The sequence below is a fragment of the Aythya marila genome, assembly GCF_965140915.1.
Source record: "Aythya marila genome assembly, chromosome: 10".
Classification (NCBI taxonomy): Eukaryota; Metazoa; Chordata; class Aves; order Anseriformes; family Anatidae; genus Aythya; species Aythya marila.
In genome coordinates this window covers 9,566,003-9,580,255 of record NC_139051.1, presented here as the reverse complement: position 1 = coordinate 9,580,255, position 14,253 = coordinate 9,566,003, and the positions used below count along the sequence as shown (strand labels likewise).

The 14,253-nt window shown below is 60.6% G+C and overlaps 3 protein-coding genes across 5 annotated transcripts in view; 2 read left to right on the top strand and 1 right to left on the bottom strand.

Moving 5' to 3' along the window:
• Positions 1-4,575, top strand: part of SETD5 (SET domain containing 5) — a 63,652-nt gene extending 59,077 nt beyond the window's left edge. For both annotated transcript variants that reach the window (XM_082768236.1, XM_082768237.1), the window contains 2 exons: positions 2,109-2,182; positions 2,386-4,575. In XM_082768236.1, coding sequence (XP_082624362.1) covers positions 2,109-2,182; positions 2,386-2,985 — 674 coding nt within the window. In that variant the 3' untranslated portion in view covers positions 2,986-4,575. The remainder of the gene's footprint in view (positions 1-2,108; positions 2,183-2,385) is intronic.
• A 2,247-nt stretch (positions 4,576-6,822) lies between these two features.
• On the bottom strand, positions 6,823-11,625 carry LHFPL4 (LHFPL tetraspan subfamily member 4). The gene is made up of 4 exons (XM_082768275.1): positions 11,164-11,625; positions 7,291-7,527; positions 7,147-7,163; positions 6,823-6,954 (listed from the first exon to the last, which is right to left on the bottom strand). Exons 1-4 carry the CDS (start codon positions 11,567-11,569, stop codon positions 6,946-6,948), a joined length of 669 nt encoding a protein of 222 aa, XP_082624401.1. The 5' UTR covers positions 11,570-11,625; the 3' UTR covers positions 6,823-6,945.
• Positions 11,626-12,334: 709 nt separating this feature from the next.
• MTMR14 (myotubularin related protein 14) overlaps positions 12,335-14,253 on the top strand; it is a 30,084-nt gene continuing 28,165 nt past the window's right edge. Inside the window, exons 1-2 of one of the 2 annotated variants that reach the window (XM_082768260.1) lie at positions 12,335-12,514; positions 12,586-12,731. In XM_082768260.1, coding sequence (XP_082624386.1) covers positions 12,392-12,514; positions 12,586-12,731 — 269 coding nt within the window. In that variant the 5' untranslated portion in view covers positions 12,335-12,391. The remainder of the gene's footprint in view (positions 12,515-12,585; positions 12,732-14,253) is intronic. The other variant, XM_082768259.1, reaches the window with a different exon arrangement.

Genomic DNA, 14,253 nt, shown 5'->3' with positions numbered 1-14,253 from the left:
ACTGCTGCTTGTGAAACAAAACGAGTGACTGAGCCCCTTCCACTCCTGGTATCACCTGTAGGAGTTGTGAAGATACACGTTTGCTTGGTGCTGTAATGGGTAGTAAAATATTGAGAGAAAAAAAATTCTGGGTGATTTCTGGTGATTTCCTTACGGAGCACATGGGAATGAAACTGAGTTTTGTGCACGCCACACTTCAGAGAATCGCAGCTGCTGTAGGTTAAAGCTGTCATGTCATAAATAGCTTAGGTTGGCACAGGCCAGTACTGGCAAGAAAAGAAGCAATTCTCACTTCTGCTTTGTCCTTCCTTCTGCAGTTATTCAGATACAGGAGCGGGAAATGTTGGCTTTGTCTTCTTAAGATTTACATAGAGCAAATTCAGGAAGGTTATAGTTTATTCACACTTTGTAATTTAGGATCTTTAGATGGGCTTTAAATTTTCAAAGATTTTTCTGTGAACAGACACTGCCAGTAATGTCTGCAGCACTGTTGATGTGCCTGGCCTTTTAAGAAACAATTTATTCCAGAAGTCTTTAGGTTTCTCCTGATTCTCATACTCAGCTTCTGATCTCCTGAATTGAGCAGTTAGTCTCTTCTGTGCATGACTGCTTAACAAAACATGCCCTAAACTGCAAGCTTTGCCTTTCTGCACTGCAGTACTCAGAATGCCACCCACAGCAAACAGCTCCTTGGTGCAGTGGATGTAGTTTCAGAGAATGGAAGGTGGCACAGGACATGCTGGAAGCTTCATGTACCAGTCTCTGTGCGGGTCCTGTGCCCCGAGGAAGATGTCTGAGCCTCGGCAGCAGACAAGACAACTCCATCCAGATTCCTGTTTAGTTAAGCCAGCGACTGTGATGCAGCACAGAGAGGACAACCACAGCAAAGCCACGGGCGCTGCTGACACCACTGCTCGTGCCAGTGCATCTGGTACAGAGCCAGGCTGGTCTGGCAGAAGTACAGAGCAGACCAAGGCAGCGTGTCCTGTTTCAGGTCCGAGACATCTGTCATGTACATTTGATACTAATACCAGTGCTATCTCACCACGGCATTTCAAACACTGCTGCTGAGAAATCCTGCAGATAAACAACTCCATCTCATCAGACGGCAACATCGTAAATCTGATGTGAAGTCTCCCAGTCCCACCAGTTTCCCTCCCTCCTAAAGAGAGCGTGCTCGCAGGCTGGACCCCGTGGTGACAGTAGCGGTAACAGAAAAACACCTGGGGCAGAGTGACTGGGTCACTCGCAGTGTTTCTTGTCTCCCTCAGTACAGGTTCAGATATTTGGTGGGGAAAAAAACACACCTGCAAGATCGGGGTGATGGAAAGGCTTGCTCCACTAAGAAGCTTGCTTTTTTTTTCTCTTTCATGTAGCTAAGGTGCATCAGTGTGTGCTGTGCTGCTGTTACCACTCACAAGTCATAGCTTTTTATACCATCCGGTCTTTTTCTGAAACAGGCATTCCTGAGGTCTAACAGTAAGTCGCTTTGTAGCAGCCCAATTGAGTTGTAAAGCAAAATCCCCAAAACAGCAGTGGGGGTGCCGTCAGCCTTGGCAGCGCAGGGCTCTAGTGTCTGGATGTGCCTTTGAGGAGAGCCCGCAGCAGGATCCTACTGAGAAGCCGGCTAGGAAGGGGCAATTGTAATTCCCCAGCTGTAACTGGTAGCCAGGTTGGATTCCTCTGACCAAAGCTGAGTGAAGAATTGCTGAGTCCTTAGAGTCTGTCTTCTGCCTCTTGCATCCCTCTGGAAAGCCCCAGGCTGTCTGAATTCCCAAGCAGTCTGTGTGCAGTCACCAGGGGCTGCCCTTCAGACAGGCTGGTCCAAAGCGAGTGAGATTTCTGCTAAACCAGGGAGACGTGGTGCAAGGGAGGCAGCAGCTCCTAAGGTGCATGGCTGCTGTATGCATGTGAAGCTTTTCCAGTTGCCTTCTCTTGGGGTCCTTCAGCTTCCAGAAGGCTGCTGACTGGAGAAGCCACTCCTGTCTGGGCTGTAGCTGGAGGCAGAACAAGACAACTGTGGTGTGCAGGTGTCACTTGAAAGGGAAGTGCCATGACCTCAGTCCAGGGGATGAAGTTTAACATCTTGACTGTGCTGTACATTGCAGACACAGCAGAAGGAGACACTCCAGAAGCCCACAAAGGACCAGCAGTTTACAGTCCTTCTCGATACAGCTACCAGGTAAATTGTCATCTGTAATTGTTCCCTGCCCGTTCTGAAATGAAGCTTTGAACAGCATTGGGGCAGGGGGAGGGGAAATGGTTTTAGCTGGAAATTATTCTCAGGCCTGCCACGCTAAGCAACAGGAGCACGATGAGGTAGGAGGTGCAGAAGCTGGTCTCCTTGACGTGTCTTTTCTTTTTTCCCCCTGCTCCCTTGCCCAGCTCCTGCAGTCTGACAGCCCCCAGGCCGAATCGCAGACCCTTCTCCAGCAGAGCTCCTCCCCGTACAGAGGACACCTTACTCCTTCTCCCGGCTACAGCTACCGAGCAGCAGCACAGAGGACAGGACACAGCCTCTCTCACGGTTCCTCAGAAACCTCCCTCTCCTCTTCCTCGTACTCCAGCCCTGCCCACTCGGTCTCCACAGACTCCTCTGCCCTGTTTGCGGGGAACTCGGTGTATTACAGCAGCCAGCAGCACTCTGGCAGTGCCGGCGGCAGCCTCCTGAAGAAGAGCTGCCCTGCTGCTGCCAGCCCAGCACAGCCCACGGCTGTGGACTCTCTTTCCTCCGAGCCTGGCTCCCAGCCCTGCACAGCAGCGTCGGGCTCCACCTCCGTTCCCCAAAGTGCTCGGTCACTACAGTCAGACTTGCGGACTATCAGCCTGCCCAATTCGGGGCAGTCTGTTCTCTACCAGGGTTCCCGGGGGGGAGTGATTTCCAATGCACAACACTACCCGCACCGAGGGGGAAGCAGTGTCCATCAGTACAGACTTCAGCAGCTTCAAGGTTCTGGAGTAAAGACTCAAACAGGACTTTCCTAGGGCTGCCTGGACTCCAGGAGGACAAAACTGCCCATAGCTCCTTCCAGTCACCTCTGGAAGTGGCTCCTGGGCCGGTGTTGGGAGCTTGCACCTGATGCTGGGCTGCCAGGGGTCAGAGGCTGAGGTCTGAAACGCACGGGTGAGATTTGTGAGCAGTATTGGCCTCTGGCCTTGCAGGAGAAAGCAAATTTCTCTGAGGCAGAGACTGTAGCAAAGCTGTTCCCTAATGCGTGGGTACATTGAAGAGAAGAGAGGAGAAAAAAAAATGGAAAAAAAAAAAAAAAAAAAGAAAATGGTTCAAGTGCAATGACTGTGGTGCAGCCTCTGTCTCTTGTCCGTGCCCATGGCCATAGTCACTCATGCAGTACGGACGTCTTTTTTATACGAAAGCGGTTTAAAGAAAACATTGGGGAAGTTTAACTCCGATCCCAAAGCTCTCTGTGTAGGTCAGGTTCTCGGTGCGTTCTGGGGAGGGCTTTAACCCCTTACGATCATTCCAGTCACAAGCAGACGAGCGCACGCCGCTGCCTTTGGGCCTGGGTGACGACCGCCACGGCCGGAGCGTTTTCCAGGACCACGGCGTCTCCGCAAATGTGAACGAGCACGGGGCGGGGGTTGGAGCGCGTGTGCCTGGCGCTGCAGAGGAGCTGGGGGGAGCGGGAGCGGTGCCGGGGGTGCTGCTGCAGCCAGGGCTCTGAGCGCACGCCCCGGTGAGCACGGCGGTGCTGCGGTGTGCCCGAGGCTGGCTGAGGAGCCAGCGGCTGTCCGGAGGGGCTGCAGGAAGGTGGCGGCGGGTCCGGGGGGGTCCGGGTTGTGGCGGGGCTGGGGGGGACCCCGATTTCCTTCCCGCTGAGCGTGGCGGCACAGCCAGCCCAAACACAGTGCGCTGTCTGTTCAATTCCATAAGATTGCCAGCTTCTTTCTCACTTGTTTACTGTAATATCGGGCGTGTTTTTATTTATCTAATTTTATATTCAGTTATAACCATAGTAGGTTAGCTAATATACGACAGGTGTCATCCCTGGTGCTGCAGTGGAACTTCTCCTTTCTCTTGGATAACATAATGCTGTGAGTCTGTCTCCCCTGTCTTTTTCAGATGCACAGTCTTCTTCCTTTTTTTTTTTTTTTTAGGACTGTTACAGGTTTCTCTAATTCACAATTGAAATCAGGTGTTTGTTCAACCTAGGGGAGACTTTTAAAATATTGAATCAAAGAGTTAACTTTCTCACACTGTCTGGCTGTGAGCGTGTTGGGATGGAACTTGTCACCCCACGGTTGGGTGTCTGTATACTGTATAAAATAGGTGTAAACTTCGCTCAGCTTCGCCCTGGGTGTGCAGCCTCCCCTTTCATGCTATGAGCAGCATGGGGCAGGCGGGCTCTGCCCTGCCGGGTGGCAGGAGGGGGCCGGGGGGGCCCTGCGCAGAGGCGCCAGCACCTCCGGACGCAGCGGGGGGCAGGAGGGAGGGACCCTGGAAAGCTCTTGGAAAGGTGGGGGCTGTAGCTTCTTACTCTAGTGGAGTTTTTACACCATGCTGTAACATTTGAACTTTCACAAGAGATGTAATAATTTTGATAATAAAAATACTTAACTTGAAAACCAGGATTTTGGAAATCTGCTTTCTTAGGGCCTTGAATGCCGGTGCCCAGGTCGTGGGGTGGGTGGGGTGGGCACGTTGGTCTCCTCCCTGCCCGTGCAGGGTAACTGAAGCACTGCAGGGGCAGACGCGTGGATCTGGCACCTCCTGCTTCCAAGTCTACCTTACGCTCTCCCTTCTGCCAGCGTTTCAGCTGAAGTCAGGTGCTGCAGCGCGAGCAGATCCTGAGAAAAGGGCAATCACCAGAGCTCCTGGCGGTGAGGCAGCGTCTGCACTGCTGCTCTTTTCCTCTTCTCTTTCAGGCTCCTTTGGGGAGGAGGCCGGGGTAGGGGACGCGTCCTGCATTTTGCCTGCTTCAAGACCTGTTTTGGGAACGTGGTGGTGGTGCTTTTGACCGACACGTGCGGTTTCCTGGTGTGCTGCTGCCCAGGTTTTTTAATTTTACCTCTGCTTGCCTTTTCCTTAGGAAGCCTGTGTTGGGTCTGGCATAGAGCTGGGGTGCCTGAGGTGCCCAGCGCCTCCCACGTCTGACCACCCTCGCGGTGACAGTTCCCCCTGCCAGCTCCCGGGAACGTGTCTGCTGTGCTGTGTCCCTGAGAAGAGCCTGGCCCCACCTCTGCACCTCCCTCAGGTAGCAGCCAACTCCCCAACCCCCAGGTCCCAACCCACCCCCAGGACCCCGACCTCCCGCTCCCATTGGGGACAGCCCTGTCCCAGGGGAGTTGTGCTGGGGACAGAGCTGTCCCAGGGGACCTGCAGTGGTCGCTGCCCCCCTGTATGGGGAGGCTCAGTCCCGTGCTCCCCACCGGGGGCTGACAGCAGCTCCCGTCCCGCTCCCCACCACACCACAGGGCTCAGAGCTCATCTGGTTTGAATTATATTTTTCAATAAGGTTTTGTGAAACACTGTATCAAACTTTGTACTAAAATACAGATATATTACAGCTACTGTATTCCTTTCTCCACTGATTTTTCTTGGTTTGTTTTCCAATTCAGCCAGCGACAGCGCTCCCGATCCGCTGGGGGCCGCGGGGCGGTGGCAGGCAGCGGCTGCTTGCGGGGGGAGCGCCAGCGCCCGCGACGTCCCCGGTGGGGGGAGGCCCTGGGCTCCCGCTCGGGGTCTCGGCACAGCTCCGGCTCCGTCCCTCGCCGCCACCCCGCAGGGTCTCAGGGCACGACTTACCGGCTCCGCCAGCCCCGGGCGCGCGGGGTGGCAGTTCCCGCACAGCCCTTCATCGCCTCGTCCCGGCAGCGTTCCCACCACGCGGCTGCACCCCTCACCCCGGCTCCGCAGCCCCTCTCCCGTACCTGTCCTCACCGCCTGTCCCTCCAGAGCCCCCCACGCGGCCTCGTGCCCCTGCCACCAGCTCCGCGGCCGGTGCTGAGGACTTTATTGCGTTGCGAGGGCTGCGGCGGGCGCGTGGGGAAGCCCCCGCGCTGGTCTGGCCAGCAGAGCCGCGGCCGGGGCGTGGGTGCCGGCTGCTGGGTGCTGCACGACCGAGCCCTCGGCTCCCCGCGGCCGCGTGCCGGCGAGGTGCGGCCAGGGGACACCGTGGCAGGGAGAGCCTCGCTGTCACCAGTGGAGATAAAGCACCGTATGGGGATGGGGGGAGGCGTTTGGCAGCGGCCGGGGCTGGATTGGGGGGGTTCCTCCTGTGCCCGCCCCGGGGGGGTTGCGTTTTTCAGCTGCTCCCACTTACCAGGGCTTACATTCAGCGGTGGCACGAGTCGGGCGTCGTGGCAGTGAGGCCCCTGCGGTCGCCACACTTGGGCCCCAGCGGCACCGGAAAGCGTGAGGTCCTGGGGCTGGACTCCTGGGCTGGGGGCGAGGGGGCTCGAGTCACTTTACCCTGTTTAGAGAATATTAATTTACACGTAAAAGTACGGGCAGGCCCCGGCCCGGCCACCGGGTCCCCCCGGCCGTGGAGACAGGATCACGGAGCTGTACAAAATGGGAGCGGGGAAGGTGCTGGGGCCCAGAGCAGCCGGCGCGGGGCGTCACGGGGCACGCGTTGGGGCGGGAGGCAGCAGGTCTGGAGTCCTGGGGATGTAGAAATCTGTTAAAAACTCTGAGATGTTGTTTGTTTGTTTGTTTTTTTCCTCGAAATGAAACCGCAGTTTGACGCCGTTCTCGGACGAAGCAGGTTTGGGGCATCCTTCCCCGGCGGTGGCCCACGGGTGGCGGAGGTGCGGGGCTGGCGGGGTGCGTGGGGATGGCGGTGCCGGCGTGGCCGTGGGCGCGGCGGGCGGCTGGCGTGTCCCCGGCGCGCTGCGTGGCCGCCGGCAGCAGATGAAGGGCGGGACGGGGAGGGAGCGCCCAGGCTGCCGGCCGCGGGAGGAGGGTCCTGCTGCGGGCGCTCGGCCTTATATCCTCTGCGGGGAGAGCACAGCGCGTCGGGCACCGCAGCCCGGGGGGGTGGCACCGGGCGGCTGCTGCCTGGGCCATGCACGTGCTTGCCCCCACCCCGCTGCCCCCTGTCCCCGTGGGGCCGCCCGGCACAGTCACACACACACAGACACGCCACGTGTGGGTAAGGGGACGGGACGGTGACACTCAGGACTTACCGCGGTGCCGACAAAATCTGTCAAAACACAAAGAGAGCGTGTCAGCAGGGCAGGGCGGGGGCTCGGCCGCCTCGTTCCTGCTCCCCGCCACGCCAGGCGGTGTCGTTCCCCTCCCAGGCCCCCCCCCGGCAGCGCGGCGCCCACCTTTGCTCTCTGTCTTGAGCTCCTCGTGCAGCAGGTCGTTCTGCCGGTTGCCGAGGACGAAGGCCAGGAAGGAAAGGATGAGGGCGTTGAGGATGCCGATGATGGCCAGGATGTAAGCCCAGCGCACGGAGCAGTCGCCCAGGGAGTACTTGCCCGTCTTCTCCCCGCACATGTCCCGGATGGTCTCCGCGTCCCAGCCGTCGGGGAAGATCATGCAGCCCAGCACCAGGCAGAGAGCTGCGGGACACAGGGCGGCGTGAAGGGAGATGGTGGGGCTGGGGTCTGCGTCCCGGAGCGCTGATCCCCTGCCTGCTGTGCCCGTGCCCGCAGGGAGCCCCCACCATGTTCCCCCAGGGCTGTGTGCGCGCCCTGGAGCTGGCCCAGCACAGCTGGGGACAGCAGCAACGCCTGGCTGCGGGTTTCTTCAGCTGTTAATAGCGTCGCTGAGAAGCTGAGGCATCCGGTGAGTATTTTTGTCCTGTGTCAGGTCACGTTTCAGAGGTTTGTACGTGCCCCAGAGACAAAGGGCCCCTTGGAAAGTGAGCGCGAGGCACGGCAGGGTGCTGGGCAGGGTGCTGAGCACGTCGGGCACGCCACCGAGCACTCCATGGGGAAGGCAGGGACACAGCCGCACGTCCCGCCCGCTCCCAGCAGCACGCCGCGTCCCCTGTCACGAGCTATTCCCTCTCCTGCGTGTCCCCAGCCCACCCCATGTCCTGGAAGCGCCTTCCCACACCGCCAGCCCGACCTTTCATGAAGGAAACCCAAACTGGAGGGGGCAGGGAGGGGGCTCTGCCTGCCCACCCCGCCCCTACAGCCCGCAGGTGCTCGCAGACCTGCAGGGAAAGCTGCTTTTTGACTCAGAACAGCTCATCTGTCCCCTCCTGCCCTGAGTGCCTGCAGGGTGTCTGCCTGGTGATGCTTTGTGCCGGGGGATCTGGCGCTCCCCGCTTGGTTTTGTGTCGTGCTTCCACGCTCCTCCCCTGTCGGGGTCCTGTCAAACGAACGTGCCTCTCGCGGGCTGCGTTATCCTGCCAAAACGAGTTACCTGCGGGGAATTCGGCCCCGTGCCTCGGGCTCCGTGAGCGCTGCCCCCACGCTCATCCCCTGCCCGGCACGTGCGGCCGTGCTCGGGGAGTCCCCGAAGCGGGCTATAAATAACCCTGCCTCCGACACGCAGCGGCAGCACCAGCTCCGGAACGGCCTCGCTGCCCCCGCCGGGGTGCCGGGGGCCCTTCTCCACTGCTCTGCGCAGCTGCAGGGGGCTGCAGGCGCCGGGCACGCGGCTGCACCTCGAGGGCAGCCACCCCAGAGGTCCCCGTGCCCGAGGCATTTGGGGTTTTGTAACGGAGGGATTGGGATTTAGCGAGCTCTGCGGTTCTGCGCCGCCGGATTGCGAGCGGGGCAGATGGCTCGGGCTCTGCTTGCGACAATCAGGCCTTCCTCTTAATTAGATCCAGTTTGCTCCTAGGGGGGCAGCGGCTTTGGAGCTGGGGCTCTCCGCGCAGCTCTAATTAAACCCTTCCCTGATTGCCGTCCACTAATTGGGCACTGAAGATTTAAACTTTTTTTTTTTTTTTTCTTTCTCCTGGCTGAGGTGCTGCACTCCAGGCCCTCCTCTCCTCCTCCCCGACGTTGCCAGCCCCGTTCTGTCCCGCAGAGCCACCATTCCCTGCCCTCCACCTCCTTTTTGTGCCTTTGGTGACACGTCAGCCCTCGCTGCTGCTTCTCCAACTCTTCCTCTCCTTCCTCTTCCTCTTTGCTCCCCTCACACCACAGGAACCCCCACCCACCTCATCCCAAAGCTTGCCATCGCGCCCCTGCCCGACCCCAGCATCTCCCCGACCCCCGCTGCCACCACGCAGCAGCTTTTGGGGTTTGTGGCCCTCAGGAGGCACCCGGTGTCCCCGCACCCAGGGGCTGGGGCAGGCAGGAGGCTGCCGGAGGGATCCCAGTGCCGCCTGGGGGCTGTGCCCACCGCCACACAGCGGCACCAGCCGGGCGCGCCGAGCCCCTTGATTAAGCTGCTGCCAATCGGTGGGATTTGGGCTCTGAGCTTGCCTTAAACCGGTAAATCTTCGGGCCGGGGAAAATTAAAGATGAAGGAATTTCCCCGATAAGCTGAGGCAGCTCCAGGCCCGGCTGTGGAGGAGAGGCGGGGATCACCACCACACCACGCCTGCTGCAGGGCACGGGGCCAGGCCAGCACCAGGACCCCAAATGGCCCCGTACCCACACAGGGACCCTTCTAGGGGGGGTCACAGCGGGGTCCTGGCACTGGGATCATTGTGGGACTCTGGGTCTGGCCAGGCAATAAGGAGCTGTGCTTCCAGGAGGGTAAAAATGGAGAGGGGAGGTGCTGGGGGTGCTCAGCCTCTCCCCTTGGAGCCTCTCTCCATGAGGGGGTTCCCCCGAGGCAGGCACCCCCAGGGGCTGGCCCTGACCCCGTGGGACAGTCCCTGCTGTAGGGTTTCCCATAGCCAGACCCTGCCTGGGGTGTCCTGCAGCACACCCCGAGGCCGTGTCCCCGTGCTGGGGCTGCGAGAAGCCCTAATGCTGCTGCTGGCCCAGGACCCCATAGCCAGGACCGGGGTGAGCCCACGGTGTCCGGAGCCGTCCCTGGCCCCAGTGTGCAGCTGAACCCAGTGCCTGGGGGAGCCCCAGGGCTGGCGGCTGGGGGAAGGTTTTAGGGCCAGGTGTCCGGGGGTGCCCCAGTGCTGCTGGTGCCTCAAGAGGTCCCAAGTGGCTGGGGAACCCTCAAAATGCTCAGTTCCTGGAGAGTTCCCCAAAATATGCACTGCCTGGAGAACCCGCAAAACACCCAGTGTCTGAAAAGTCTCAAAAGCACCCAGTATCCTGCAGAATCCCAAAACACTCAGTGCCTGGAGCGCCTCCAAACTCACTTTGTGCCTGAAGAACCTCCAGAAGCAGGCAGCACCCACAGAACCCCCAATACACGCAGTGCCTGAAGCACCCCACAAGCACCCAGTACCCTCAAATCCCCCCAGCCACTCAGTAATGGACAGAACCCCCAAAACTCACAGTGCCTGAAGAACCCCAAAACACCCAGTACCCAAAGAACCCCCACAGCGCCCAGTGCCTGAAGAACCCCCCCAAAAACACCCAGTACCCTCAAAACCCCGTAACCACACAGTCACCCACAGAACCCCCAAAGGCACTCAGTGCCTGGAGAACCTCCACAGCACCTTGTGACTGGAGAACCCCCCAAAAACACCCAGTACCCTAAAAACCTCCCAACCACCCAGTCACCCATAGAACCCCCAAAAGCACCCAGTGCCTGCAGAACCCCCAAAAGCACGCAGTACCCACAGAGCCCCCAAAACACCCAGTGCCTGAAGAACCCCAAAGGCACCCAGTGCCTGGAGAACCTCCAAAACCACCCAATACCTGAAGAACCCCCAAAATCACTCAGTGCCTGAAGTACCCCCCAAAAGCACCCAGTACCCTCAAAACCCCATAACCACACAGTCACCCATAGAACCCCCAAAAGCACACAGTACCCACAGAGCCCCCAAAACACCCAGTGCTTGAAGAAACCCCAAAACACTCAGTGCTTGAAGAACCTCCAAAACCACCCAGTGCCTAAAGAACCCCCAAAACCACCCAATACCTGAAGAACCCCCAAAACCACTCAGCACCTGAAGAACCCCATAAAACACCCAGTACCCTCCAAACCCCCCCAACCACTCAGTACCCGGACACCCTCCAAACCCCCTCATCCCCTAAAGACCCTCCAACCCCTTACAGTGCCCGAAGCACCCCCCAAACCCCCTGGGTCACCTGCAGACCCCCCCAAAAACCCCCCAAACCCCCCCCAAACCCCCCCCAAACCCCCCCTCCCACCCCAGCTACCTGCCAGCAGCTGCATCCAGGCGCAGATCTTGTAGACGGTGGCGGTGTTGCAGAAGAAGAAGAGGGCGAAGCAGGTGATGCAGCCCAGCGTCAGCACCATGGAGAGCAGCACGAAGAAGGCGGCGGCCTGGAAGGCTCCCGAGGGGATGGTGCTGAAGTCGGTGAAGGAGCCGCGGCAGGCCAGCTCGCGGCCCGCCAGCCCGGAGCCCACGCAGTAGTGGAAGAGCCCGAAGTAGCCGGGTTTGGGGGTGTTGACGCTGTCGCCCACCCAGTAGGGCTGGATGAACACCACCACGTTGATGATGGCGAAGCAGATGGTGAAGATGGCCCAGAGCACGCCGATGGCCCGCGAGTTCCGCACGTAGTTCTCATGGTACAGCTTGGAGGCCTCCTGCGACGGCAGCATCCTGACGGGGGGGGGGGGAGCCCCGAAACCGGGGAGGGTGTGTGTGTGTGTGTGGGGGGGTGTTTGGGGTTATTTATAAGGGCCAGGGGGAGCCCCGCGGCCTAGGCGAGCCCCGAGGCCGCCGGCCCCTGCGCCACCCGCGCCGCCATCTTGGCTGCCGCCTCTGCGCCCCCCCCCCCCCTCCCTCCCCTCACCTCCCTCCCCTCCCTCCCCTCCCCGCCGCCGCCACACTGCGGAGCTCGGCCCCGCCTCGGCAAACTTCGGCTCCGCCCGCCCGGGCTTCGGCTGCGCTCGGCCCCGCCCCTCGGCAACGCTCGGAAGGGTTCGGAAAGGATCGGGAAAAGCCGAAAGGGTTCGGGGATGATTCGGATGCGTCCGGGAGGGCCCGAAGGGGTCGGGAGGGCCCGAAGGGGTCGGGGGTGCTTCGGCTGCGTTCGGAAACACTCGGCCGGGCTCGGGAAGACTCGGCGGGGTTCGGGAGGTCCCGGCCGGGTTCGTGAGGCCCCGTCACGGTTCGGGAGCCCCCGCTCGGCCTCACGCCCCGCCGCCGCCCCCGAGTGCCGCGGGGAAGGCCCGGTGGGCTCCTGACAAGCCCGCAGCCGGCACCGGGCACGGAGCTTTTCCCCCTCCCCCTCCCCCTCTCCCTCCCCTCAGAGCTCGACGCCCGTTGCTAACGGCGCCCGGCGATGACGTCATCTCCGGGCGGAAGAGGCGCGACGCCCGCTGGGCGGGGCCGGGCGGCGCCGGGCGGAAGTCGGCGGCGGCGGCGGCGCGGGGCGGGCGGAAGCGGCGCCATGGGGCGGCGGCGGCGGCGGCGCTGAGATGGCGGCGGCCCGCGGCTGCCCCCCCCCGGCGGGCTCCGGGGACCGCGGCCTGGCCGAGCTGCTGCTGGAGTTCTCCCGAGCCCAGTACCGGGCTAAGGACGGCGGCGGGGCTGCCGCTAAGGTGAGCGGGGGGGGGGTTACCGGGGGACTACACCGGGCCCCGGTGCGGGCCCTGACGGGAGCTGCCCGCAGGTGGAGCGGATCGAGCGGCGCTGCCTGGAGCTCTTCGGCCGTGACTACCGCTACAGCGTCATCCCCAACGCGCACGGCGAGGTGTGCGCGCACTACCCGCGGCACATCGTCCTGCTCGAGAGAGACGCCGCCGCCGCCCGTGAACCGTAAGGCCCCGGAACACCCCCCCTTACCCCCCCGGTCCCTGTCCCGGTTCCTTTTCCCTGTCCCCGTCCCCGTCCCACTGTTCCTGTGAGCCCCGCTGGGGTGTCCCGCACGGGGACGGCTTCGTGGTTTGTCCCCGTCCCCCCCCCCGGAGGTCCCGCTGGGTTCTGTGGGGCTGCCGGTGATTAGAGGTGCCCCCGGTAATTGCAGCGCCCTGCCCGGCTCCCTGCTCGCCGTGGGGTGTCTCAGAACGAGGGTTCGGCTCGGGGAGTCAGGGGGAGCGGGGTGCCCCAGCCCTGCCCCGCTGGCCTGTGCAGGTCCCAGGACCCCGCTGGCTCCACGGGGCTCCATGATTTCCCCGTCCCAGACATGCAAAGAGCTCGTGGTTGGGCTCAGGGCTGTGGGGTGCTTGCCCGGTCTTCTTCAAGCACCTGTGGTCTTGTTAGAAGGGCTACAGTTAGAGAGACCTTAGCGTGGACAGGGTCTCGGGGTGGGATCCCCACAGGGACAGGACAGACAGACGGACACAACCTCAGCAGCTGTGCTGTGCCCGCACCACGAGCCGTGGCACTCGGCTTCAGGAACCAGCAGGGAGGCTCCTCGCAGCGCAGCGTGGTTGAAGCGATCACATTTCTGGACTTCGACCCCGAAGCTCAGAACCGCGGTGTTTACACTTGTGGCTGAGCACTATCAGCTCCCTGTGGCTGTAAAAACAGCCCCTATTTTTTTTTTTCCCCCCTGTTCCAACAAAACGTAACGCAATTCTGGGGTTTTAACTCTGGCTGTGACAAGAGTAGGGCACTTGAAGCTTGGGGGTTGCCACATTCCCACCGCAGCAGTGACGTGTTCCTGCTGAAGGAATCCATCAGCTGGTGCCTGCTGTGGGTGCTGGAGGTGGTGGGGTCAGGAAAACAGCCCCAGCTGGCTGTCGGGTGAGAGCATTTCTGCTTGAGGCCGGGTTAGATCCGATGAGAAGAAATGAAACCCCTCGCTGCAGAAAGGAGGGAAGGTGAAGTCAGCAGCTGGAAACGCAGCCAGCAGGGTCTGTAGGGAAGAGAAAGCAAACACTTCTCCTTTTCCCTGTTCTCGCAAGAGCAGCGGTCACTTAACTTTTCTGACGGGCAGAGTAACCCAAACAAGTGTGCTCGGGTTCAGGGTCCTGCTCTCTCCTGAGACTCTGCAAGCCAGCAGTGACAGTCACCACTTCAAATATCAATTCGTTTTCAAGTCTTGATTTCTTGTCCCAGAGAGTCCCGGCAGCAGGCTGCCCTCCGCCACCCCGTTCCTTCTGATTTCTGGGCAGTAGCCTCAGTAAAAGCTGCTCAGTACCTTCTCCATGAGCCCAGCTTTTGGTTGTGCCTTGGTATTCTGCGGAATAATTCTGCAATCCCAAACAAATCCGAGCGATACGGAGAACGTTGCGCTTCTTGTGGTGCAGAACGCAAGAACCTCTTCCAGTGAATGGGGCCAATCCCTCTAGCAGCTGGTGTCTCGGGCTGCTTTTCATCTTTGTAATGTTGTTAT